Source organism: Actinia tenebrosa, unplaced genomic scaffold (assembly GCF_029948245.1).
Source record: "Actinia tenebrosa isolate PJP-AT-01 unplaced genomic scaffold, QUT_ActTen_1.0 PGA_scaffold3__52_contigs__length_22856419, whole genome shotgun sequence".
In the NCBI taxonomy this organism is placed as follows: domain Eukaryota; kingdom Metazoa; phylum Cnidaria; class Anthozoa; order Actiniaria; family Actiniidae; genus Actinia; species Actinia tenebrosa.
This window is the reverse complement of record NW_028292580.1, coordinates 16365555-16392096: the sequence shown is the minus strand read 5'-3', so window position 1 is coordinate 16392096 and position 26542 is coordinate 16365555. Positions and strand designations below refer to the sequence as shown.

The following is a 26542-nucleotide window of genomic DNA, read 5'->3' as shown; positions in this document are numbered from 1 at the left end:
TGGTATAGAGTCAGTCTTACCGACCTACGCAAACCGGCCAACCGTTTAATTAAGAGAGTTCAGATCGCTTGGTCAATAAATGTATATATAGGATTCATGTCAGTTGTTGGTAGAAGATGAGATGTCACGCTGATATTCAAGGTAAGAGTCGGCACTTAAAGATTGGTTCTGTAGGACCTGATTTTGAAGGCAAGTAGTGAAGGATCGACACGGCTAGTTAACTAAGGTACGAAGTAGAAGTATTTAGATTCTGCTTCCGTACATCAAAGTGTACTTTTTCAAGCCATTTTCAAAACATTTGAGTTCATTCAATGAAACGTTAGTATTATGACAGAGAAACGTCTTTCAAAACGTCGACCTACGCTAACACATTGGCAGGACACAAATTCGCTCGATTCGTTGACAGAACATCGATTTCTTTAGGAAACATTCTCGTCAGCTCTTGCTCAGCAAATATACGTTTCGGCTTTTTCAAGGCGTAAAGGTAATACGTATCGATTCTCTTCAAAACCAAAAGAGGCGATGATTGTAAGTTGTTGTCAAGCAACGAACCCTTCGCCTCAGGCATTTTAAACCAGCATGAACGACATGAAAAAGACCCCAAAAGACACATAATACATAAATGTATATATAACTGCACGAGAGTATACTTAGAGCTTACTGAGCGTGACGTGAATTCAAGTCATAGGAACAAATGTCCTAGCGTACTACTACTGAAGGTAACGAAATGTATAGCTTGAAATCCTATTTTGCAATAGAGAGGATACCGAGAATATACTGCGAAAATCCAATCGCAAAAATCATGATTAGTTAGTAACGCGATATCATTCTCAATCTGAAGTACACTCTTTAAAGACATCGATCCATGAACCTGAGTAGCAACAACAACGAATTTCTCTCAAGAGCCACTTGAGTTGTTCCTTACAGGAATATATTGTTTTGATCAAAAATATTTTGTAAATCTTTTCCTGTGCGCGCGCCCGACATAAGTCACTTCTTGTTGAACCCGTTCTGTGGGTTAGGTTTTATGAACCCCACTTAATATATCAAAACAGCGTATAATCACAGTACTTAATGCACAACAACAATCAGTTTAATGTAAATTGGTGACTGTTTGTCCTTAGCTTTCTGTTGTAGAGGTTTTAAATTATCACGGAGTTGGAAGACGTGTGATCTAATTTTAAACGTACCCAAAAATCCTTCTCCCCTACTTGTGAACTTTGCCATGTCAAGGAGAATTTATTCAAAATGAATTCCATCAAACTTGTGAATCTCTTGTGTTAGGATTAAGTTGTTAGTTCTACACTATAAGCACATCTGAAGACTTCCAGTCCTAACAGTCTGGCCTCTCTTTATCTGTTTTTTTTTTTTTTTTTTTAAAGAAAGGTATGGATTAAAAAGGCCACATTTTAGCCGTACTTTTCACAGCCTCTTGTCAACACTATAATTTGTAAGAATCTGTTGTCTTATCTCTAAAAGATTCTACTTAGCACACATACTTTATTTAGTATGATATCAATTTGGTCTTACTTTGAAATTTTAAAAAAAGAAGATCGCGTACGAATGATAGAGCGCAAAATGGCCGACTTCATAGTGATCTTCAGTCCAATGAGTTTTACTTTGTGACCGCACGAAAAAAATGCACTTCGCTACTAACCAATGAACAACGTCATGTACTGCGTTTTCCTTATTAGAGACATATCATCTAGGTGACCATTCATTGTTGTAAAATCGCTGATTATAAAATACATAGATCTCGACTGAAAATCCTACCCTACCATTCCTTCCTTTGGGGTCAGCTGTTTATTTTAAGGTATAAGATAATCTCTGCATAAGTTTATGAGCTGCAGAATTCCATCGAAGTTCATGTAATGACATATGACAAGGTCAAAAGATAAAAACACTGAAATTAAGATCCAAAGGAAAGAAATTTGCAGATAGGGTTTCACTTTCCAACATCGACCCACCGTCCGCCGCCGCGTGGTAGAGTACCAAATATCACAAAGAGTTCATCATTTTCCTGATAGAGTTGAAGGATCTATTCACGAAAGTAAAAATACTGTTGTTTTATAAATCAAATCAGTTCTATAAAGTCACGACATGGTATAAAGCGGAGGAGTTCGCTCTATTGTCTTGTATTATGACCAGCTGTTTTATTGGCGGCAGATGGTTTCGTTCCTAACGAAAACATATGAAACAACTTCCATCACAAAATCCCATCCATAAGTTACTCATGAAGTCCTAAAAAATCTAAAAAAGAAATAATTTTTGAAATCTCTATCAAATCTTAATTTATAATCAAACTCCGATACCAAAATCCCTATTCAGAAACTTAAACAAAATGTTTTTCAACTAAAAGTTTATAGTATAATAATCGTATTAATAATAAATGACTTAGTTAGTTTGTTATTCTACTCCACGCAGCTGAAGATCTCTTGTTATTTAAGGATACTTTAAGTTGTTTGTTACTTTATTCTTAGAGGGATTTTTTATTGTTAATTCGTACGACTATTCAGGACAATAGTTTATTGTAATTATAAGGCTAATGTTTTCTTCTTGTGAAGTCGAATCTCGACTAAGCGGCTGCAATGCACTTCATTTTAGTAACATAGGATTCATTTTCGTACTCCCGCGCAATGAATGGAAATTTTAATCGCAATCTGAAAGATTAAATATTTGACGTCTAAACAAGAAGTGAACCACTCAATGTTCTAAAAAATATATTTTTTCAAATTATCACTCTGCAGGGATAGGCGTAAGATTTCGATCCCCGGTGCGACAGAGTATCGGAAATTTTGAAATTTTCCCACATTTGAACAAATACAGCTTACTGATCAGACACCTAATACATCAAAAGCCTTATTATCTAGGTGGGCATAGGTTGTAGACGAACAGACGAAAATTGTGAAATTAATTCTGACAGTTTTGGCGCAGTTTGTACATACATTGTATGTTTTCGGACTGATAAAGTTTGGGGGGCTTGACAAAGCCTTTTTCAAAAAAAAAATCTTTTTATCTTATTTTTCGAACTGTGTCTTTCTATTTATCAGATATACATTTGTATCACAGTAGCAAATGACGGGCATCATTGTAACGAATGGCAGCTTCCTTTTTACTATGTTTCTTTTGAGTTTCATTACTGTTTGGGAACAAAAGCGTCATGTTACCTTGGAAACGGTTTGATTCATAAGGTGAAAATTTAGATTCAGAAAAAAAATGATATAACATTCTATGCAAAACTTTTTACAATTACTATTTATTTATCATTCTCTTAAAGGTACAGCCCTATTTTCAGTGTGCGTTCTCGAATTTTTCCACAGAAAATATAGGCTTATCTTATCGACAAGTGTCTGCCAGTGTTGATGCTGTCTGCCAAGGTTTTAGCGTACGAATTAGAATATCAAAACTTGAAAGTCTCGTTTGATGGTGCGTGCATTATTTTGAGATCAGAGCAGGATTATCTAAACAAAACACCAATTGAGAAAAGTAAAACTAACCACGCTTTGGTTCCATTAATGCTAAACTCGATTACATCAAGACAAAGGAATCCCAATCTGTTGTCTTTACTTTTGCATTCTCTTCCAAAATCCCGACTATAAAGTGTCATCGGTAAACGTAGCGCGCGCCTACCCCGCCACGTGATCTCTTAATCCCAAACTGATATTTATTCAGTCTTTGAATGATAACTTGAAATAGGGTCGTCAAACGTGTTTGGATTTACACTGGAATTCTAAAGAAACTGGTGGTTCTAAAGACATTTCCAAGGCGACTTCCTGGATTTGGTTGAAAAGCTAAACCACAAGTGAGTGTTTTGTAAAGTTTGTATATTCTATTTTTGATAAACAACAACAATAACAACTAGTAACTCTCCTTGGTTGATAAAACTGAAGAATTCTTGCAAATCTATAAATAAAACGACTTTACTAAAATTTTGATCTATTCCTGGTCAGAAAAGAAGAGCTTACTCTGGATATCTTCATTGATTGCTTCAGGAAACATAAGTACGAATGTAGTGCTCTCAAGAGATTACTATCTTCAGATCAATTGCACTTGTTCGTTTTCAACGTTTTAGTACAAGTCCCGTCGTTTTTACCCACACAAAAATAAAACAAATAAGATATTCTCAAATGGGCTGGATACAAAAACTGCTGTTTTCTGACCTTGAATTCTCGTTAGAATCCTCAAATCTTTATGAGAATGAAAGGAGTAACATCACGAAGAAATAAATACTTGTTATAGTTTGCTAATGAAGCTTTAACAGTTTGAAATGCATCCAATCAAGAGTACAGTCTTCTTATACATTTTTCTTCCTAAGTGAGTGAGCTTTGTTGTATATTATCAACTTTTTTCTTATAGGGGAATTTTTTTAAACTTAGTATTTGTAATTTTCATGGCTTTTTTTTTCTATTTTAAGACTACGGCTTTTTCTTGATTTGTAAACGAGTTTTTAAGTTTGCATTACTTGTTCATGGAAGTCCATTTTCAAGAAGTTCTCGACTCCAATTTTAACAAATTCATTGCTAGAGTTCTTTATCAAGTGAGTAATTTGCTCAAGTACATGTGAAGGAATGCCTTCTTTTTGGCTTAAAAAAAGGTTCTTTTACCTGACATTGCTGCTCTAATTCCCCTCAACAAAGTCAGACTCTTTTAACATGTCTACGCTAATGGCCCCTGGACAATCCTATTGTACGAACAGTAGAAAGTCGGTTGATGTACGGCTTCATTAACACCTCTAAAGCTAGACGATCTACAGATGAATGAAAAAATTTAAATATTTGCAAACATGGTATTCTTTTCTATTGAAAACGAAAATAATGCCTCCACGTGGTGAAGACGCTTAGATTAGGACCCCAACGACGTAATTGCACTGTTTTTGCTACAATTTTGTGATACGTACCATCCTTTAAAAGCATTTTCTAACTAAATCATCATTATTAACGTTACTTTTTCTCTATCGTACTTTGAAGTTCTCTCTTGTTTTTATTAAGCACTCCTAAGTTGTTACTTTGTAAACGATGGACGTTTCCCAAGATGCAATTTATTGTTGATCCATTCAAAAACCACTTAGCGTTCATTTCTTTAGATCAACAGAAGCCTAGCAATTTAGGCTTTTTTTGAATATAAATCACTGGTTTTATTCTCTGGTTTTTACCTAGGTTTCCCAGTGGTTTTATGTGCTTAGATTGAAAGATTTTTACTTTCCCGAAGCAAGAACATCTGTCATGACTTACAAAACAATCGCGCGTGCCAACTCCATTTCGACATGCGACAAATATTTAAAGAACGACAGATGTATTAGAGAGCATCTTTCGTAGAAAGAATACCAAAATAATACCGGGCTTTAGAGCAGTACAATGAGATTAGAAGAGGTGTAAACTCATGGATAAACACTCACATGTAGACGGAGGTCTTTAGTTTACGCCTCGATGCCGAGCGAGGAAGAACCACTGTACAAAGCTGCAAATCTGGTGAGTTCTGATTAACAAATCCTTCACAGAACTATCTATATTGTTATTTTTGTATGTCTATTGAAAAATAAGTTATCTCAGCAAGACTATAGAAATATTTTGATTTTTTTTACGGGTTAAAAACAAAACGTTCTGTAAGTGTAAACTTTAGGATAACACAAAATGAAAATCGAAGGGAACATCTTCAATGGTAAAATCATTCTAGGAATATTTCTTTTATTTCTTGGTCTTTGGAAAAAAATTTAAACATCGTTGACTGTATAATTTCTGAGTAGAAATGCCACAAATCTGTACAAAACAAACACGAGATTCTTAGGCAGTAAAGTAATTATTTTTAAATTTGAATTTTCATATTATATTACAATTACTTATTAAAGGTATTTTTGACGTAGAAATTTATTTATAAGAATTCTTATGAAACGCCGAAATCATTTTTAATAAAATAGTTTTTCAATAATATGTCTGGTTCATTTTGACGAATACAACTATTAATAAAAATCACAAATGAACTAATTATGAAAGACTTACTACTTACCACGACAAGTGTTAATCCACGTAAAGACAAAATTCATCAGGACCGAAGTCAAAGCTAAATTTTCAATCAAAAAGTCGTCAAAAGTCAACGGTATTGATGAAGAGGAGAGAAAAGAATCTAAGGAGTGAGGCTCTCCATTTTTCCACTTCAATTTAAGTGACGATCCTTTCCAGAGAGTACATATTATTACAATCGTGTACCACAGGTGTCAAAGAAGATTACAATCTTCCTTCGATGTTCTCTAATGCCGTCTTGTCTTGCTATGATTTCTCCAGTCGTGATCATAAATCTAAAGCAAAATAAATTTCCTCAGATAGGGAAACCTAAATGTTACAGGACAATACAAGTCCAGTATCCATTCACTTAGTCAGGTGTTCTGCTTTTAGTGCCTCTAGAAATATACTAATGGCCAAGCCGCGCGATTGGTTTGTGGCTTTCGTTAATGTTCTTAGATATAACCAATTACTGGCGAATGTAGTGGCAAGGACTAATTAAGTATTTTTAAGATGGCTGTTTTTAAGAGAAAAAACACTACCTCCTGCCAAATTATATTGGGTCCCATCCAACGCAAACGTTTCACCGAAGCAGTGAATCTCAAAACACAGCTGTAGCTACGATGAGGTTTTGGTAAATTTGATCTTTGAAGTTTGATTTGTCAAGAACTAATCTTCTCAACAGTCTGGGTACATTTTGAGCCAGTTTCGAAGGGATAATAACTGAATATAGTCATGAATGAAACTCCTCGAGAAAGCTAGAAGGATCTTGAATGTTCAGGTTTGTAATTGGAAAAATTTCTGCGTGTTGGTGTTTAATTTTTAACTTGATCTATCTTGTTTTCCCCCAAAGCTGGTATTCAAGATAAACTCCATGCTGATAAAACCAAAATTCACGATTCCCAAACATCACAACATCTCTGTACGTATTCAAATCCTTATTTTATAAAGACGCTCTAAAAATTATTTTTCCCGGAAAATCTGTCATTTAATGGTTGTTCTCTTTACTATATTATCTTTATGTTTGATATTTATTCATGTCTTTTTGCAACATTTTAGTCAAAACTGATTTCGACATTTGAAAAAAAAATTTTTTCTTGTGATAAAGACGTCAGGGTCAAAATAAAATTGTCAGTGGGATTAATGTCGTACTCATGCGAACAGAAAGAACACACTTGCTGTGTTTTTGGATAATTAATGGATAATGAAATTAGTAACATCAATGAAAGTGCAGTCCTACGCCTCGACATTGTGTAGATACTTGCCACAGGAACACAAACGCTTGTCAGTCAAGACTGTATGAAACATTTGACAACGTACACTTTGAAAAGCTGCGATAATGCTTGGCACTCTATATATCAATCAAGCTAACATAGAATTGAAAATAAGGGTAAGACTTTGACATTAGGAAATAATGAACTAACTTAATAATGGGTTTTCTCATTCGTAATTTTCATCGAACAAGGGTTACTGTGACAACTAATAGTAACTGTTAACCTTAAAATGTGGCTTCGTATCAATGTATGACAACAGACCTTTATGTAACCAGACAAAGCGCCGGGTACGAATTTTAGAATTATCAAATAGCATGTAAAATGTATCAATGTTCGTCTAGATCTACTTTTTTATTCAATTATTTCACGAATTTAATATCAGGCTTTAATTGGTATCAACGCGCTCCCTGAGTTGTTAGCAAAGTTGATTGACAGTTGCGAGATGTTTCTAATATTAGTAAAACGTAAAAAAGGCGGTCAGGAAATTAAATAAAATATGGAGAAAGAGAAAGAGAAAGAGAAAGTGAAAGTGTAAGAGAGAGTAAAAAAAAAGAAAAAAAGGAACGATCGAAAGACAAACAACAATAACAGAAAAGGAAGGAAGGAAGGAAGGAATTAGGAAGAAAAAGACCTTAAAAAGATGGAAAGAAAAAAGAAAAAAATACTAAAGAATCCAAAAAAGAGAGAGAGAGAGAGAGGGAAAGAAAGAAAGAAAAACTCGACAAAGAGAAACTTCCTTTTAAAATAATTTTCGAGCCTAAAAAATAAAACTTTTTCTTTTTGCATTGCGCTTTATTAAATTCTCTCTCAGTTGACCTTGTGTTCTGCAGGTTTTTTCTTTGCTTTCTCAGCGATTTTCGTACAGCTCAGTTTGGTTTGGCTGGATTTCACTACTTATCCCATATAGATTCAATTTTTTTTCCAAGTCTTTCCGTCTTAAATTTCGACTAGTTTACATCATAGTGCGGTTAACCTATACAAGATAAAATACTATAAATACGCCGCTGATCAAATGTTAATGCGAAGAGGAACCTCTAGCTTTACCGTTCTCAAAGCACATCACGTGCTATCAGACTTGTACAAAGTAGCTATCCAGGAATTACAAAAAAAATAACAGAGAGAATTACATTCGATATTTTAAATACCTGCGACTCGGGTTTGCCGGGACGAGCAACATTGACTTTCATGTTTTGGTGTTGGTAAGTAGAATTACTTTCACAGCGGGCATAAACTCCCCGCTATATTAGTTAAAATTATCAATTTATACACAAAAGTGTTACTCAAAATTCTGACTGTAAACTATAGAATTCGTCTACGAAATCATCCTCTGACGGCGTTGGTGCAGTCTTTACGACTTCGTCAAGAAGTACTTACAACGGTTTTTTCTTTAACGCAAGCTAGGAGATGTGCTAACATAAATACACCTGGCTTAAGGATATCAAAACATTTAGCGTCTTTAAGAATTCCTTTACTGTTTTTCGAGGTTTTGACATGATTTTGAATTGCTCGACTTAAAATGGCGATGCAAAAGTATTGATTAACGTTTTACAAGTAAATGTCAGTCACTGGTTTCCCGCTAAGAACATATAATTCACATCGTTTCAGTATTTATTGCGTACTATGTTTTTGTGGTTTTATCAAACTAAGCACATGACTTGGTTTTGAATCGCATGTCGGGTGCAGACTAATCAAGTTCGTCAGACTCTTTCTCACATGATAAAAGCATCGAGAATTTCTCTAATAATTCACAGAGAATTTACTAAAATAATTTGCTTTAAGACTGAGATTTAAAAATTAGTCTGAAATATATGCTTGTGTTGTTTTTGTTCTACCAATTTTTTTGTAAATTTTCCAAAAAAGTGTTCCAACCACCTGCAGAGGCAAAGCTACAATTTTGAGAAAACGCTAAAAAGTACTTTTCGCACAAATGAAGAAAAATCCTTTGAGTTTTAATTTTCATGACAATAAGAAAAACACAAGGCACACTACTTATAACATGTTTAATAATCGAGTCCAAAACTAAGTACAGTATCAAATGATGGCTTCAGAATGACATTAAATATGTATTGTACTTCATTACTATAAGTAAATTAATATCCCTTGGGGGGAATTCGTTTGCGGTTTGGATGTCAGGTTTTCCGTAGTTAGAACTAATTTTAGACGTAGGAATCAGAGAAAAAGATAAAAACAACCAATAAAACTATAGATATATTAATTTTGACTGAACTTAAATCAAAGATCTTGCCAACGATATACGTGTTTAGAATTATCTAAGCAATTTTGACACCACCCGAGCTATTAACAACTTAACGTTAGCTTGATAGAATAGTAAAAAAATAGAAATAGATAGAAGCTAAAACCCTTCAAAATCAAGCGCACCGGCATGATGAAGCCGTAATTTTTCTGCACGTGCCGGCAGTATAACTGAACCTAACTTCAGTCTATATCATGATAATAAACCATATTTATCCATTTCAAAGCAGTTAAGTCAGTAGACAATGATATGAGCTGGTCATAGAAAATTAACGATTTTTTTCCGCAGAAGTTTGAGTCTAGGAATTTTCTTAATAGACCTTTTTACTTGGGCGTAATATTTCCCCATTTTAGGCCACGCGTCATTCTCTTGAGAATAATATTCTTTGTTTTAGTTGTATCCATATATTTGCGTGTCTTCTAATGCTCAATCATTAAACAAAGAAATGATACTCTAGGGAATGTCTAGGAATTTCACTAATAGACCTTTTTACTTGGGCGTAATATTTCCCCATTTCAGTCCACGCGTCATTCTCTTGAGAATAATATTATTTGTTTGAGTTGTATTCATATATTTGCGTGTCTTCTAATGCTCAATCATTAAACAAAGAAATAATACTCTAGGGAATGTCTAAGAATTTCACTAATAGACCTTTTTACTTGGGCGTAATATTTCCCCATTTTAGGCCACGCGTCATTCTCTAGAGAATAATATTCTTTGTTTTAGTTGTATCCATATATTTGCGTGTCTTCTAATGCTCAATCATTAAACAAAGAAATGATACTCTAGGGAATGTCTAGGAATTTCACTAATAGACCTTTTTACTTGGGCGTAATATTTCCCCATTTCAGTCCACGCGTCATTCTCTTGAGAATAATATTATTTGTTTGAGTTGTATTCATATTTGTGTGTCTTCTAATGCTCGACCATTAAACAAAGAAATGATATTGTAAGGAATGACACGTGGTCTGGAATGGGAAAACATTACCCCCAAGGTAACTGAAGGGCCTATTACGGTACATCGATACCATTACTACAAGAATGTACCATTCACCAATATCTGATTCACTTATATTTGATTTCCTAAAAGCGGATTTCAAAGTTTTTTAATCCAAAGTTCATAACTTGTGACTAGAGATATTTGCCCGGAATTCCTGAATTTTAATGGCATACGTTATTGATGCACCAATCCTTATATTTCTATAGTTCTCAGCGATTTTAGTAGACTTCCCGTCAAATTCTCTCTTAACACCCCCGCACAAGCAACACTCTCCCTCAGTATCAAAGCGAGACCACTGGACTCGCTCTACACGTTCACCATTGTTAATCGTCAAAACATTTTAATCTTCAAATTCCTCCAACGTCTCTTAAAAAAACACTTCCGTCATCGGATAAATACAAATCGAAAAACTCTTATTGGTCCGTCGAAAATTAAAGTCACTATTAATTTTCATCTCCTCAAATTGACTTGACTGTATGTATTAATAATTACAGACGAAATGTTACTTATTTTGGACATGAAATGTTTAAAAGAAATGTCTCTCTAGAGGAAGAAAAATAAAAAATGGGAAAACTGCTGAAGAGAAGCGGCAAGGATAATCAAAACTTAATTTTGAGGAAGGATATCAATTTACAATGATAAAGAACTGCATAAGATAAGTAAAACTATGTAGGAGGAATAGGAGAGAGACAATATAGTGACTATAATTGTACCTGTTTTTAATTTTAACTTTAAGCCAGTTTTAATGACTAAAAACCACAAGTTTGGATTCTCAAATAAATGTTTTAAAGGTACACATTACGAGTAGTTCATCCCTTAAATATAACTTCGCCTCCCAACTGACACGAATTAACCAAAGATAAAGAAGCCGACAAAAAAACCCACCTAATTCATTCAATCATAATGCAAATACAGTAGGAGCAAGACTTCATTATCTTCAAAACCTTTAAACAGTGAGGTTGTTACGTCCTATTATCCAATGGGCTGAACCTTAGGCTATTCATGTCGACTTTACTCGCCAATTGTTAATCAAACGACAAGAAAACATCCGTGTTAAATATACTAGAGTAGTGAATTATTTATTCGTTCAATATACCTAGCTGTGCTGCAATTTCGACGAACTCTGTTACCGAATCTCGTGTATTACTCTTAAAAGTAATCGGGATAGTGAGGTACTGAAGACGGGACTTTAACCACATCATTAAAGAATTCCGCTCTGCTGAGGGGAATTGTTTCATAGTATCAGGCCGATTCAAGATATGTTGGCAAGGTAAAGTAACATAATGTAACTATTTTTGTAGCGTAATAGACATAACGAGAATAGGGTTTTAGATTAATGTTCTACAAGGAATTATTCTTTTCAAACAAAGCGCTAGCTCATTCATGTTGTTATCTCGATCGTTCTAAGCGTCTAACTTAACCAAAGTACGAATTGTGATAGATGTTGTAATGCAAACAACACGACACTTTTTTTCAAATAATCCAACAAAAACGAATCAAAACTATAAAATAGATGATAACCAAATGAATTCTTTTTAAACTCTAAATTTTTGTGAAATTACATATTTTTTTCTGATTACTGTGTGAAAATATACACTGAAAAATCCAGTCATATGTTATGTCGAAATTTTGATGACTTTTCACTCATTTGTTCTAAAATAACTTCAACTATATGTAAATTCAAATCTTTGAAGCCAAAAGGCTAGATTTAAGATTAAAAATTCATAAACTCTGAATCTTCTGTGGTAGAAATTAAGTTGGAGAAAGTCGTGTAATTCACGAAAAATGATCGAATGCGCAAAATTAAGAGCGCATCAAAGCTCTCCTTGCTATCTTGGTATAAAACGTTAAATTTTGTCGATTTTTTTTTTCTTTAAACTTGGTGTGCGTAGGTTTGTACTGGATGAATCATCAATTTTTTTCTACTCTATTTAGAGAGCCACAAAAAATATTACGAATCAAATACATTAAAGCGATAAATGCACTGAATGGAAAAAGAAATGAGGGCAAAAAATAATACGATATCAATTATTATATAGGTTTTTATAAGTATGTGGTAAGAGAGAGCGTTAATCTTTGCGATACTAAGTTTTGTGTTTTGATAACAGCTCGCCCGTCATGCATGTAACATGGCTTGCGGGAGGTAATAAAGGTCATTATATATCGTGGAAAGAATGGAGACAGACTCCAAGATACCAGTCTAGAACTACTTTTCTCGTTCAGAGGGCGCGAAATCATTCTATTTGCGATACTTAGTTTTGTGTTTTGACAACAGCTCGCCCGTCGTGCATGTAACATGGCTTGTGGAAGGCAATAAACGTCATTATATATCGTGGAAAGAATGGAGACAGACTCCAAGATACCCGTCTAGAACTACTTTTCTCGTTCAGAGGGCGCCAAATTCTAGCGGTATTTTCTGAATGAACATTTTGGTTAATCAAATATTTTACTTCTGGTTTTCGTATTTTGTTTTGTCAAAAGTCAAAAGTACTGACTTAGATACCCGTCATTTTTATCCCCTGGGGGGAGGAATAGGGAAAGTGGGATCGGAGAACTGGGGAAGTGGGTGGTTTTTAGACAATCGAATAAGGACACCAGCTATATGTTAACGAATAATGACCGGTTCCTTAGATCAGTGACATTACTGCCCAACGGTGGGTTTATGGTGCATTGTGGTCTGGCTTCGGTATAAACATCGTTTGTCCATCATGCCTTATATGGCATTGCTCGTACCCAAGCTAGACCAAAATGCATCCTGTTTATCGAACTCAGAAAAGGCCTATGTTGATTAAATCATTACATATTTATCGTATATACAGGTTGTAATAACTGGATCAGTACCTGGTAAAAGATGATCTCGTTCTGTCTACTCCTTGTACTCTTTTTAAAAGCATGCGGTAAGTTGCAGGTAGCAATGCATCCTGGGAGAGAAATTAATATGTAAATTAGAAATCCACGTGACAACGTATTAGAGAGGGGGGTGGGAAAAAAGGAAGAGAAGGAGTCTTGGCGAGGGAGCAGGTAGAGGGATAGTAGATTTTGCATTACGTTCCTAAGTCTGTTTTTTGCCAGCGACCAAAATATCAAAATTTTCCTTCAAAATCCTAATGCGCATGCTCAATTACTTTTAGCCTCCAATAGCAAACCAGTTATTCTGGTTCAACCCTCGGACACTGTCATCATAGGATTCAGCTTCACTCTCATGTGCATCAGCAACAGCCAGAACAACACTGTTACGTGGTTCCACAACAACAAGATAATACAGTTCCACCGACAACAAGACATGATGAAGACAGCTGATGGATCACTGTTCGTCTCTAACGCTCTTGTTTACCGTGACGAGGGGTTCTACCAGTGTCTAGTGTCTAATACGAGAGGCGCGGTGTTCAGCAGAAGAGCAAAGGTCAAGTTTCCATGTAAGTAGTACGTGACAACTCAGACAACTTTTGTCGGGAGATTTGCTTTCTTTCCTTCACAAATATTAAATACTAAATTGCAATTCGATCATCGAATGAAGATCACAGGTTTTTTAGGTACTAGCTACTGGCTACAAGGTCGAGTATTGCGTTTTGCCCAATAAAAATTTTAACGTAAATGCAAACTAATCCTCAAGGTTTGTTCTTACGAAAATTAGAGTTGCAAACCAAGAGTTGAAAAATCAAAAATTACGAAAGACAGACAAGTATTTGAGACAAAAAATTGGTTTACTTAACTAGTCGACCTGCCCTGCAAGCAGAGTTCTCCCTGACAAGAGAAAGAAAGGGATAAGCACGCAGATTAACATCGTATTTTTTTTCTTCCATAATGACAGTCATTTTAATAGGTACTTATTTCATATCCCTGCAGATCTCAAGCAATTTGCCAAAGGGAACGAATTCATCAGAAAAGAAGAGAGTCATAGCGTGGTTTTAAAGTGCATCGCACCTGACTCTTACCCTGACAGGCAAATCCAGTGGTCAAAAATCGACCCACAGAACCGGAGCTTGCGCAAACCTCTTCCCCAGTCACCTTACTACACGGTCAGCTCTAACGGGGACCTACACTTCTCGTACGTCAAGAGTAGGGATTCTGGTGACTATGTGTGTACGGTGACCAATAATGTTATCAATAGACACGTGGTACGGACTTTGGTCCTCACGGTTTACCCTGGTAAGTACGAGATGATAAGTAAGATAAGTAATACAATCTGTCCCCATTTGCGGTTGGGAGGATCAGTACTTTTGGATACAAGTCCATCGAACGCTACTCCAAATTACCCTAATATATAAGTAGAGTTGTCCAGTTACGCCTGGGAGGAGAGAGCACAATTTGAAATAAAGTGCTTTGTCATGTGCACCAACCGAGCTCGAGTTCTCAACCCTCAGGACCAAAAGTCCAGGGCGTCTATCACAAGACACATAACATGCATGCACAAGGGTTCTTAGTCTCCTACACAGCCGCTATTAGCTTAGGAGAGTGAGCGTTGTGTGACGACCTAATAGCGGCTACGTACTAAAGGCTCCCTTGCTTCGTGTCATCAGCGGCATAAAACACCTTGCAACAAACCCAGAATACAATGGTTTGCTGAAGAATGACCAAATCTAGGCAGATGATTATGGAATATACTCAAATTTGTGTAGTTAAAAATCATAATGCAGTATGTTTTCTGACTTTATTAGTGCTTCCATTAGTCAATCAGCCACCAATGATATCAACTGAGTTTTCACTAACAAAGGTGGCTATGAAGGGAGAACAGTTTGCCCTTGAGTGCATCGTCTATGGAATGTAAGTACTGCGCTACATTATATTTGAATTTCATTAGCTATCAAATGAAGAAATATCAATGTCACCGAAGAACTGCGCTTAAACCAATCATATGTCGTAAAAGCACGACACGGTACTTCTGCGTCGAGAGCCTTTCATACTGGGTCTTTTTATACAAACTCGGTATGAGAGAACACCATACACAACAATACAGGTGCTCATAAAGTTAACATGTTTGCAAAAGCAAAATTACTTTTTTTTGTTTCATTTTTCATACCAATTTTTCATGAATTTCCAGGCCTGTACCAAAAATAACTCTACGAAAGAAAGGTCTACATATGATCATTGGCCAGATTGCAGGCAACGCACGACGTCACATTATCAAAAGCTTTAGCAGCAGCGACGCCGGGAGGTATAGATGTAAGGCAACGGATCCATCGGGAAGATCTGATTCCAGAACCACAACTGTGAGAATGGAAGGTATGCTAATTATGTAAAATTCCATAAGTTCCTCCCTTTCTTGCTCATGCAGTCTAGAGGCTATTAATCATCTTTAAATGACACTCAGTCAGCCTACTCAGTGTGCTCCAAGTATTGGCATATGCTTGTGCGTTTAAATAGAGATGGATGTTAGAGCGCATGTGGAGTAGATAAAGCCATAACACTAAACTTGCTTCCAATTATTTAATTTTTTGCGTGTACGTTTGCACAGAATCTTTTGCAACAGCAATTAACCATGCCACTACACAGAAATGGCTTCTCGTTTTTTATCCGGTTCATCCAATCATATTGCTTGCGGTACAGGCAAATTACAGCCTCGAAAGTCTTAGTCTTTGCCAAACTTATCCAACTTTCTTCCTTTTTAGCCAAACCTGAGTGGGTCAAAAAACCAAGTGACGTTATAGTTGGTAATAACAGCACTATATCTCTCCCCTGTGAGGCCTTTGGTATACCAAGGGTCCATTATCAATGGTACTTCAATGGATTCGCCTTGAAACCGTCCGCTAAGCACTCTTTCAGTGGTGGGAACCTCACTTTATCGAGGCTCGCGTACAGCGACAGGGGAATGTATCAGTGCGTAGTGACCAACAGGCATGGTCAAATGATATCATCCGCTGAAGTAATGGTCGCAGAAATCCCCGCTGGGTTTGGTCCCGGAAGTAAAGCTCCTGAAGACATCAACAAGCTAATTCGCTCCACTGTCACTCTGCCATGCAACCCCACAGGAAACCCAAAGCCTACAGTAAGGTGGAGAAAGGGATCTACGTATCTCAGGAAGAATCCACGATACCTGTTCATGGCCAATGGGAATCTGCGGATTTTTAATCTAACGCGCTTTGACAGTGGACGATACACATGTGAAGTTTCCAATAGACTTGGTTCGAATTCAAGAACCGCGCGGCTCAACGTTCAAGGTTTGTGGCAGTGCTACCTTGACCACGTGATTAACACTCGTACGCTGTATCTCGGCACTGCTTACATCATTAATGTGTCGCCACATCTTTTGGCAGAAATCGTTAGCGTTATTCAATACTAATATTAGTTTTCTTCCAATTTAATTTGATTGCAGAAAATTTAGCAATTACTACCCTTCCAAAAGACCAGATGGCCAAAATTGGATCAAATGTCAGATTTACATGTGGCGTGTCGACAATGGGCGTGATTGAAGTCACGATCCAATGGAGCAGGTACTACCAGCCAGTCATCCCCAACTCACGCATAACAATTGGGAAAAGCGGAAAAGGCATGAGTTATATTAACATTAATGGAGTTCGGTTCTCGGATGCGGGACTGTACTCATGTACAGTGTCGACACCGCTTGGGTCTGTGTCTTCTAAGTCTTCTATTGAACACGCTATTCTTCAAGTACAAGGTACACTAATTCATAAAAATATACTTATTGTATCGAAAATGTAATAAATATAAAATATACTTATTTTATTGGCATTTTAAGTTAAAATTGGAATTTCTAGTTGCTCGACCCTATCATGGGCTGTGTAGTCTTCCCGTCGTTAGACGCGGATAAAAAATACAATAGTCCCCTTTATAGTTTCCTGCGCCATCTTGAAAGGTAGCCGTGCTTAAACGGTGAGCTTGCAATGATAGAGACATGTGAATAATTGTCCAAGGTGTTAAAAAGTCTCTATCATTGCAAGCTCACCGTTCGTCTCGCGTCTCGATGCAAAAGCACACAGCTACCTTTCAAAATGGCGCAGGGAACTGTGAAGGGAACTATTAATCTCATTTTTGTGCACTTCTCCACAGGTCCTCCAGATCCACCCAAACACGTAAAGGTCTCCAATGTCAACAGTCGCTACAAAGTCAACATCACGTGGTCTCTAGGACGCGATAACTACAGCCCGATAACCAGGGTGATCATTGAACAAAAGGTCTATTTTTACCCGCGTGTCTGGAGCCTAGTAAAAACCATCACAGATCCTAAGGAGACACGTGTAGAAGTCACTATGTCACCATGGGCTCGTTATACTTTCCGCGCAATCGCAGTAAATGCAATTGGTTCGAGTAGGCCTAGTGCCGAGACGGCTACTATTATCACTCCTCCAAATGGTAAGACCAAGTTAGTCTTAGTAATAAAAGTTATAGCCTTTTTTATAGTGGGTAAATAAATTTAGGGTAAACAAATTTATTGTGAATACTGGTTTCCAATTTGGCATACTTGATTCGCTGCACACTCTATCTACATGCAACACTCCATGCTTTCAACACTCAGCTCACGTGTTATGTACGAAAAACGCCTCGGACAGAACAACATACCACACCGAAAACCCTATTCAGTGGCGTAGCGAGGTCTCGGTCATATGGGGAGCAATGTACCAATTATTTCTCGCCAATCAGTACACGCGCGTACGCGTTTCATCTCCTCTTTAGAGTTTTCCTCACCAATGCCCTTCTCCATTCCCCTGCACTGACCCTTTTCGCATAAGGCAGCCGCGGAAATCGATTCCAATTTCAAGTATGATTGCTGTGTAATCTTATATTATTATGTAAAACAAATGTGTCGTAGTAGATAATTTTATCACCGTACGAAAGATAGTGACTAAATATTATTATGTAACTCAAAGCCAACGGGATCAGCGCGGGAACACCGCGGGATCACTTAGTCTTATTACATGTTCTGATTATACTTTCAGCACCAGACATACCTCCGCAAGGCATTAAAAGCAAAGGGAAGACTCCTTCTACCTTGCAAATTTCATGGCAGGTAAACCAGACCAGACTGCCTTGCATTCCGCGCTCACCACCAATGAGTAAGCGAGCATTTTCAAGCTAACTGCGACTTTGTACTAGTCTTCCAAAGCACAAACTCCTTCGCCAACTATTATTTTTCACCTCGGGTTCAGTGATTAACTTCAAGATGTTTCTAATTAAAACTTGGTAACGAAAAATAATCTTAAAATTGTTGAAACTTCTGGACAAGAGAATAATGTTTTCCATCTCATTATTTGTAGCGCTTGACTTTAATGCAACAAAATGGCCCCGATCCATTTTACGTCGTCTACTACAAGAAAGCCGACAGTAAAAAATCAATGAAACGTCACGAGGTGCGGAACAACAGGACCAGGTTTACCATCAAGGGTACGAAGTACTACACCAAGTATGCCTTCCAAGTACAGGCTGCTAACAAGAGGGGCTTTGGACCTAAGAGTGACGTTCAATATGGATATTCTGGAGAGCGATGTGAGTAAACTTAGTTACAAAATCATTTTGTGCGAATACGAAATACCAGGCCCAACGAAGTATAAGAGGAAATCGGAATCGAAGAAATCGGTCACGCCTCGAGATATAATTTCCTTTCTCGGAAGACGACACATGGATGCCATGACTGATTAAGTCTATTTGATTAACGTGACCGACCGACCGACCGACCGACCGACCGACCGACAGACAGACAGACAGACCGATTGACCGATTGAAGGTAACTAATCTTTCTTTAGATCCTGTTGGCAGACCTACCAAACTTAAAATCACCATCACTTCGCCTACCTCAGCCGTCGCAACATGGACACCGGTATCAAACAAGAGAGATATTGCTGGAGGAAAGCTACTTGGATATAAGGTAAATAAAATATATGTATAATAACATACCTCCTCTCTCATAAGACGAGAAATCCAAATCTGTGTTCCAAGTTTGTGTCTCTCAGGTAAAGGGGGTGGTGTGCCATGTTAATGCGCTGCGTCTGTTGTTAGTAGAGGTAGATGTTGGTTCTCTCCTATGCTTTTTGCTTTTTTTTTTTCTTAGTTCTCAGCAGTTTTTGTTCTCTTGTGTAGTCCGGGAGCAAGGGAACTTTCTTTTGTGATTTGCGGAAACATCTACCGTAGCTTGACTGCGCAATTATAGATTGATATCGTAACTCATGTTTTGTTCTACCAGGTGTACTTCTGGACTGATGACTTCGACTACCGCCCAAGAAAGGCAAAGTTTAAGTCCACTGTACGCGCGACAGCAGTGCTTCAACTCGATGCCTTCACGTCGTACCGTTTCCAGGTTCTAGCGTACAATAGTCTTGGGGACGGTCCGGGAAGTAGCATCGTGGGCCCTCTGAGGACACCTATGGGCAGTAAGTACGATTATTTTATATTAATTAAATTGTTGTTTGGCCTGACGTTTACATTTCGCATGGCCATAAATACACCTAAACTAAAGAGGACTATAGACCCGTTGCATGTGACGTCAAAGCAGCTCAATTTGGAGGACAAAACAAAAGAATTTCGATCTCCTAAGAATTGGAAACCTATTGTTATGTCCTCCAATTGAGATGCATTCTGACTTCGTACTGCAGGGGATCTATTCACTTTGTCATAAATTTGGCATAACATTTATCATCATTGTTAATCAATACCAACAGCCACCAAGAACTAATCCTACCATTACTCAAAGACTGACTAAACTTAAATCTAAACCTGGCAGCCATTTTTTTTTTTTGTTTATATAGGTTCGATCACTGATAGTAAATCAGCTAAACGCCATTCAGAAACAAACTCAAAGGAGGCTCATTTGTGTAAGTTAAAAATACCTCAACCATAAATAACAAAACTATAACCATATATAACAATATTGACAATAATCGAAGATGATGATAAAATTGAAAATTAATACTCGTAAATTAATATATTGTAAACAGATATAATATGTACTAAGAATCGTTTTTTATTTAACAGAGGGGAGGGAAAGGGAGAGAAGGGGGAATTCGCATTCACATTAACTGTTCCGAGGTTTCATATCAGGAAAAAACTGGGTCGAGTTGGCATTGCAGTGCATTATGGGGCTGTTTTAGGGGACCACTGTAATGCCAACTCGACCCAGTTTTTTCCTCGACGTCGGAACGACTAATAACTAAAGAAAGGTACCTTACCAAGAAATTATAAGGAATGCATAAAAGAATGCTAAAAAAAATTTCATTTTGATTAAATCTGTGAAAGGAAACTATCGGTTTAAAGCATAAAATTTTTAACGTTGTTTTTATAAATAATTCAAAATATGAGCCCTTAAAAATGAAGTCACTGTATTGACCATGGTAAATCAAATATTTCATCAACATGGTTCTGTTTTATGATATTGGTTTTCATTTGTTTAATGATTCCTTTTTGCCAATTTTGTTTGTCACTGTTGACACACGAACATTTTTGCCACAAGTGCTCTGTCAAACAGGTTTTTAAATCAGGTTTGTCTGGTTTTTGTTTCAGTACCCGAACCTCCCTCTCACCTGACTTTGGTTGTGCAGAACGCCTCTTATGTTCTGCTGCAGTGGGCTCCTCCCAAAACATCTAATGGTGCTATCATGAGTTACACTGTATCTGTGAGAAGGTAAATAGGAGATTATAAGATTGTGAAAACCTATTTGAAGGCACTGAAGAGGGAATGTGATCCGCGGGGCACTTTAGCTAATCCCCTCCCCTCCTCCCTCCTCCCTCCTCCCTTCCTCCTCCCCCTTCTCTCTTAACTACAGTTATTCCGCCCCCATCCAAATCAAATTCTATCCACAGTAACCAAATGACAAAGGATTGCATTCATTTAGAAAGTCTGACCGACGCTTTTGACTGAAGCAACTCAGCTCTTATAAGAAGCCCTAATTTTCGTTATTCAACGTTGCAAAGTTAAACGGAACCGCCATTTTACGTAGTTATTCGAGCCACATCGACGGCCAGTAAAATTGGCGGACATTTTTGCAGCAAAGGCAACACCTACTATTCAGACATCTTAAGACCCTGAGTTTTAGTCCTTCCGAGTCTGTATCCCATGATCTTCCCACTAAACAGATCGTAGGCAAAGATGGTTCTAAATAAACGTATTATTTATGTATTACTTTTACAATTCAGGTTGGTAGATAGCAAAACCGTGAGCAAGACAACCAACTTCTCAACCGAACTTCGAGTCCACAATCTGGACTTGAAAACACGTTTCCAGTTTTCTGTCCGTGCGAAAAACACGATTGGAGAGGGACCGCCTGTCATGGCTGACTTTGACCTTGCAACGAGTAAGAGGTTCTTCCTAGAAAAATTATCGAACAAACCGGTTTGAATTCTTTATTCTGATTGATTGCTGGCACTTCATTTCTTGCGAGATTCCTTGAGCGCAATTCTAAAGAGTTATATAAACAGTCTTTAAGGTTTAACACAACTTTTTCTTCATTTTTCTAGTTCCATTAAGCTGGCCTGACAACGTGCAAGCATTGTATGATGGATTCCAAAGGGAAGCAACAATCTCTTGGGACAAAATTCGAAAACTACGAGTCGATGGATACAGGGTATATAACACAAATATATTGAAAAAATAGAAAATAATGCGCGCACGTGCTGAGTGCAGTTATAAATCACGCGAGGACTGGCAGGACACGACAGAAGTGTTGAAGAAGCACGACGCGTAGCGGAGTGCTTCTCGACACTTTTCAGTCGAGTGTTCTGCCAATTCCCAAGTGCTTTATAACTGCACACAGCACAGCAAGCAAGTTTTTCATTTTTTTCATAAGAAACAAATTACAATAACCGTTATTTTAGATGGGCAGAATGACACAACTGAAAGTGCGCGTGCGTGCTATGTGCTCTCATAAAGCACTTTCCTTTCTTTACTAACATGTGTGTGTTTGCTTAGATATATTATTTTAAGAAAGAAGGCAAACTCGAAACAATAGATGTGGAAAGAGATCGAACAGAATGGACCATACCAAGACTGGAAAATGGCAACGACTTCTGGTTCCAAGTCGCGGCATTTAGTCTAGTAGATGGAGAGCATTACATGATAGGGCCAAGATCACCAGCGGTGAAGGCTGGGAAAGGTGAGTATGAGATACGAGACTTTGTGTTCCACTTGTATTGCCATGAAGGAGGAAAGTGGTCAGGTACCTTGGTTGGTTCGACCAGTTGGTATCCTTCATACCAACCATTCGCACCCTCATGGTTATAGAACAACATGATGTACAATAAGACATTAACCCAATCCCAATAAACTAAACAACCATCCACCAAACCACCAACCAACCAACATAACAAGAACTCTGCTTTAATTATTATCTGGGCCTGGTTGTACGAATTCTGGATATCGCTACGGATCCGACGGATAAATCTTATCCAGTAAATAAATTTATCGGATAACAGCATAGACTTATCCACTGGATAAGGATTTATCTGCTAGATAGCGCTATCCAGGCTTCGTACAACCAGGCCCAGAACAACTCTCCAACCATCCCACCACTGAAACCACCAACCAAAGCGTAAAAATGAAACAGAAAACAACATTTCCATCCATCCGTTCCTCCGTGCAACCATCCTTCTGTCTATCCATCCCTCAATGCATGCATGCACACATCAATTTATTCCCCCATCCAATTTGTCCATCCACTGATCTTTTCCTTTATCCTCCTATCCATCCTCCATCTATCAATTCTAAGTCAAAGTTCCTTTTTTTCAGTGGTTGTGTCAGCCAGAAAGTCCTCGGGCTCAAAAATTTTGTCACAGCTGTCTCTACTACACCCTATATGTGTTGTTATCCTCTTTTATCAACTGGTCAGCTAATTATGTCCCAGAAAAGTTCTTTGGAATTTAATCTGGATTTGAAGTAATTTCGCCTTGTAGTTTAGGCAAATGGAACATGTTGAGAAGAATTGTATGGATTTCAAACTTCACTCCTGCCTGGAAATGGTTTTATCAAAACAAGTTATTGACAATGGGTATTCTGATATCCAGTTTGTTATCCTTCCACCTTTCCAGATATTCACGTTGACAACTCTAAGGAATGCTATCAGAATATTTTTGACATATGACAGACAAGTAAGGTGTGACTCAATAAACACCTAAATGTTGAAGTTTTGCTCCAATGAACAAGAAACATCAATGCTTTGTATCAACATTAAACGTTATTTGCCTCTGTGCTCCAAGATGATGCTGTTCACCTAACAAGGACATGCAATTTTGTTTCTTTTGCCATATAAGAACAAAGTATTTTGTCTTAACCAAATATGGATAACCAATGATAAATTTACCAATTGGGGACACAAATGGCATCATTACCAACAATTTCTTTGCCAAAACAAAGATAGAAAACCAGTGGTTTTGATGCCAAATAAAGGGCAACTAAAGATGCAAAGTCTTTACCAAATGTGGACCACTGACATTCAAATATGGATGACCAATGGCATCCTTACCAAATATTGGACACCAAAATAGTGTCTTCACCAAATAAAGACAATTTGTTAATGTTTACTAATAATTAGTAATAGAATAAGTAATGGAATTATTCCAATATGGACAATTAATGTTGACTTGACAATATATGGTTGCAATTGTTTTGTTCCATGCCAAATATGGACATACATGTCTTTTTAAGACTCTTTCCAAATCTGGCCATCATTGTTCCTAATTTCCTTCCTCCTCCAATGATGACATTGATTCAGGAATTAGGTCAGAATGTGTCTTTTTACCTTTTAAAAATAAGAGCATTCTCAAGCTTTGCCAGGAGTTATATTTTGATATTGGTCAGCAATGAGGGTATTGTTGCAATGTGCGATAATTATAAAATGTTTTAAAAAACAAAGAAGAATTATGACATGACACTTCTATCTTGCTAAGCAGAAGTGTAAAGTACCTATTAATGAAAATGAAGCATGTATATATGAGGGTTTTAAAAAATTGAAATAATCTATCAATGTTTTGAGCCAATATAAATCCAGTTGCAGATCCAGGAAATTGAGAAGGGGGTTAACTATTATGAAGGTTTTACAGGAAATGCAAGAAAAAGTGGGTGGCTTGCTAAGGATAATAATTTGATCAAAAGGGGGATGGCTAGCCACCCCCTTTACCCCCTGGATCTGCCCCTGAAATCTGGCAATCTTCTGGCACACTCTGATTTAACTTTTAAGTCACCTGGATAAGATAACATATTTGACATGTTTATTTATCCATTTATGATATTAGAGAAGTAGAAAGAGGGGAAAGATAAGAGAGAGCTTTGACCCCAAGCACTCTCTTCGCAATGAACCTCCTGCTACGGCCTATTGCTGGTTTTCGATCAATCCAGAGATATGAAAAGCACAGCAGCCATGTTGGTTGATATAAAAAACAAAATAATTTCAAGAAGAGATAACTAGCTAAAAACTAGTGTGAGCTGCATCGGTGTTTCTAATGAAACAGTAACGATAAAAGGGTGAATTTTACACTGTGAAAAGATGAAAAAAAACTTACTGACGTTTCGGACGCTAGTCCTTTGTCAGAGTAAAAGAGGAATAAAATAATTTCAAGTTTAAAAAAAAAAAATTTAACCAAGATGGCAACTATGAAAACCAGCAATCTGGCCTATAATAGCATCAGGTTGCTAAGCATTTTTTTTTTCATATTATGAAACAGGCCATGTGCATCTCATGCAGCTTTTCAAACATTTCAATAGAGCTTTTTTAGAGTAAAAGGTTTTTCATATTGAAAAATGGTGAAAAAGCCAGAGAGGCCTGATAGTTTGCTAGGATACAGAGCAGGTTCATTAAAAAAGCTTCTCATGAAGAATATTATATCATCCAATATTGATTTATTGTACAAAGAGTTAAATATATTATTTCCATGAAGCTTTAAATACACAAAAAATATACCTCATTTTTAATAAAATATGAATTTGAGCTGAAGCATTGTCATAATTAACAATTCAATGGTAGATTTTTTGGATTTATCTCTCCTTCTTACACATACTAGATACAAAGTTATTGGATATTTTTGGGCAAATGCCTTCTATTTTCATATTGCACCCATGTAAGCTATACGTTATCCCTGGCATAAATAATACACATATTCATGGGAATAAATATGGCTACCCCATGAGAAAGAGCCAATAGTTCTATACATCATGATACATTCCCAGACGGCATACACTGTAGTACACCCTGGCCAGGTTGCATGAAGGGTGGATAGCACTATCCGACGGATAAATCTTATCCACTGAATAAATATTTGGATAACAGCATCGCCTGATACACTGATAAGGATTTATCAATCGGATAGCGCTATCCACCCTTCTATACGACTGGGCCCTGGAGCAACTAATTGGTGAACATTAGCTGTCATTAATAGAGCAGGGTTGTCATGGACACATTTAATAGGCTCTTGAACCAAATCCCCCATTCAAGTCAGTACCCCTCTCCTCCCCCTCCAAAAGTTTGCTCTCTTGAACCTGGTTAACTGGTTTAAGCAAGACATTTCATGTCCCAATTTCATGGTCATTCATTCGCATGACAAAAAATTTTTCTGGCCTTTTGCACCAGCACTTCCTCCTTAAAAAAAACAAATGTTTTACGGCTTTCCCTCAGCCTTAAACCCGCTAAGACCTCCACTGAACGTGATTATTTTTAAGGCCTTAACTAACTTTCCATAGTTATCTAATAAAATAGTAATTCCCAAGTTTTACTCACCCATATATTCATTCAGCTGATTCAGAGCAGACCGTCCGCCATGTTTGCTTAGACGAGCGTGCGCGTGACGCTGAAAAGACTGGACTAAACCGGAAGTTATTTTACCGGAAATCAAATATCGGAATATCGTAAGTGTTTTTATGTGCTAAGAGCAGAGAAAAAAAGGAAAGAGGAACAAACTAAAGTGTTGGTTTTATCAATGGTTTTATCTTCATTCCAAAGAGAGTTAGAAGTATGACCTTTTTTCCTGTCGACACATCTGTCAAAAAATGCATAATAATTGGCTGAGGATCTCAATGAAAGATCTTAAATGATAATTAAATACAAGAAAAATATTATATATTAATTTTCAGTTTCAGTTTTTACCA

General features: G+C 37.1%; 1 protein-coding gene and 1 long non-coding RNA gene across 4 annotated transcripts in view; one reads left to right on the top strand and one right to left on the bottom strand.

The window, feature by feature from the left end:
• LOC116305915 (uncharacterized) overlaps window positions 1-26224 on the bottom strand; it is a 30374-nt gene extending 4150 nt beyond the window's left edge. Inside the window, exons 1-4 of one of the 2 annotated variants that reach the window (XR_004198208.2) lie at window positions 26175-26224; window positions 20994-21084; window positions 19375-19838; window positions 13366-13445 (exon numbers count right to left, since the gene is read on the bottom strand). This is a non-coding gene — a long non-coding RNA (uncharacterized LOC116305915). Of the gene's footprint in view, window positions 1-6003; window positions 6293-13365; window positions 13446-19374; window positions 19839-20993; window positions 21085-26174 lie in introns of those variants that run through there. The other variant, XR_016120749.1, reaches the window with a different exon arrangement.
• LOC116305914 (contactin-5) lies at window positions 35-25394 on the top strand. 2 transcript variants are annotated; one of them, XM_031715913.2, is made up of 20 exons: window positions 35-141; window positions 3697-3802; window positions 13344-13421; window positions 13656-13940; window positions 14371-14673; window positions 15183-15288; window positions 15566-15747; window positions 16134-16682; window positions 16838-17140; window positions 17533-17835; window positions 18420-18490; window positions 18738-18966; window positions 19224-19345; window positions 19661-19847; window positions 20223-20288; window positions 20974-21094; window positions 21607-21764; window positions 21928-22034; window positions 22379-22562; window positions 23195-25394. In XM_031715913.2, exons 3-20 carry the CDS (start codon window positions 13376-13378, stop codon window positions 23296-23298), a joined length of 3426 nt encoding a protein of 1141 aa, XP_031571773.2. In that variant the 5' UTR covers window positions 35-141; window positions 3697-3802; window positions 13344-13375; the 3' UTR covers window positions 23299-25394. The 2 variants fall into 2 exon arrangements, with proteins under 2 accessions (XP_031571773.2, XP_031571777.2); XM_031715917.2 differs by lacking the exon at window positions 20223-20288.
• Window positions 26225-26542: the final 318 nt, after the last annotated feature.

What these genes read in the sequence shown, in the direction of transcription:
- LOC116305914 (XM_031715913.2), top strand. Translation starts at nt 13,376, where the DNA reads ATGATCTCGTTCTGTCTACTCCTTGTACTCTTTTTAAAAGCATGCG. An exon ending in AGCAAAGGTCAAGTTTCCAT is followed by an intron (nt 13,941 to 14,370) that starts GTAAGTAGTACG and finishes ATATCCCTGCAG; the next exon opens with ATCTCAAGCAATTTGCCAAA. An exon ending in CTCAAAGGAGGCTCATTTGT is followed by an intron (nt 20,289 to 20,973) that starts GTAAGTTAAAAA and finishes TTTTTGTTTCAG; the next exon opens with TACCCGAACCTCCCTCTCAC.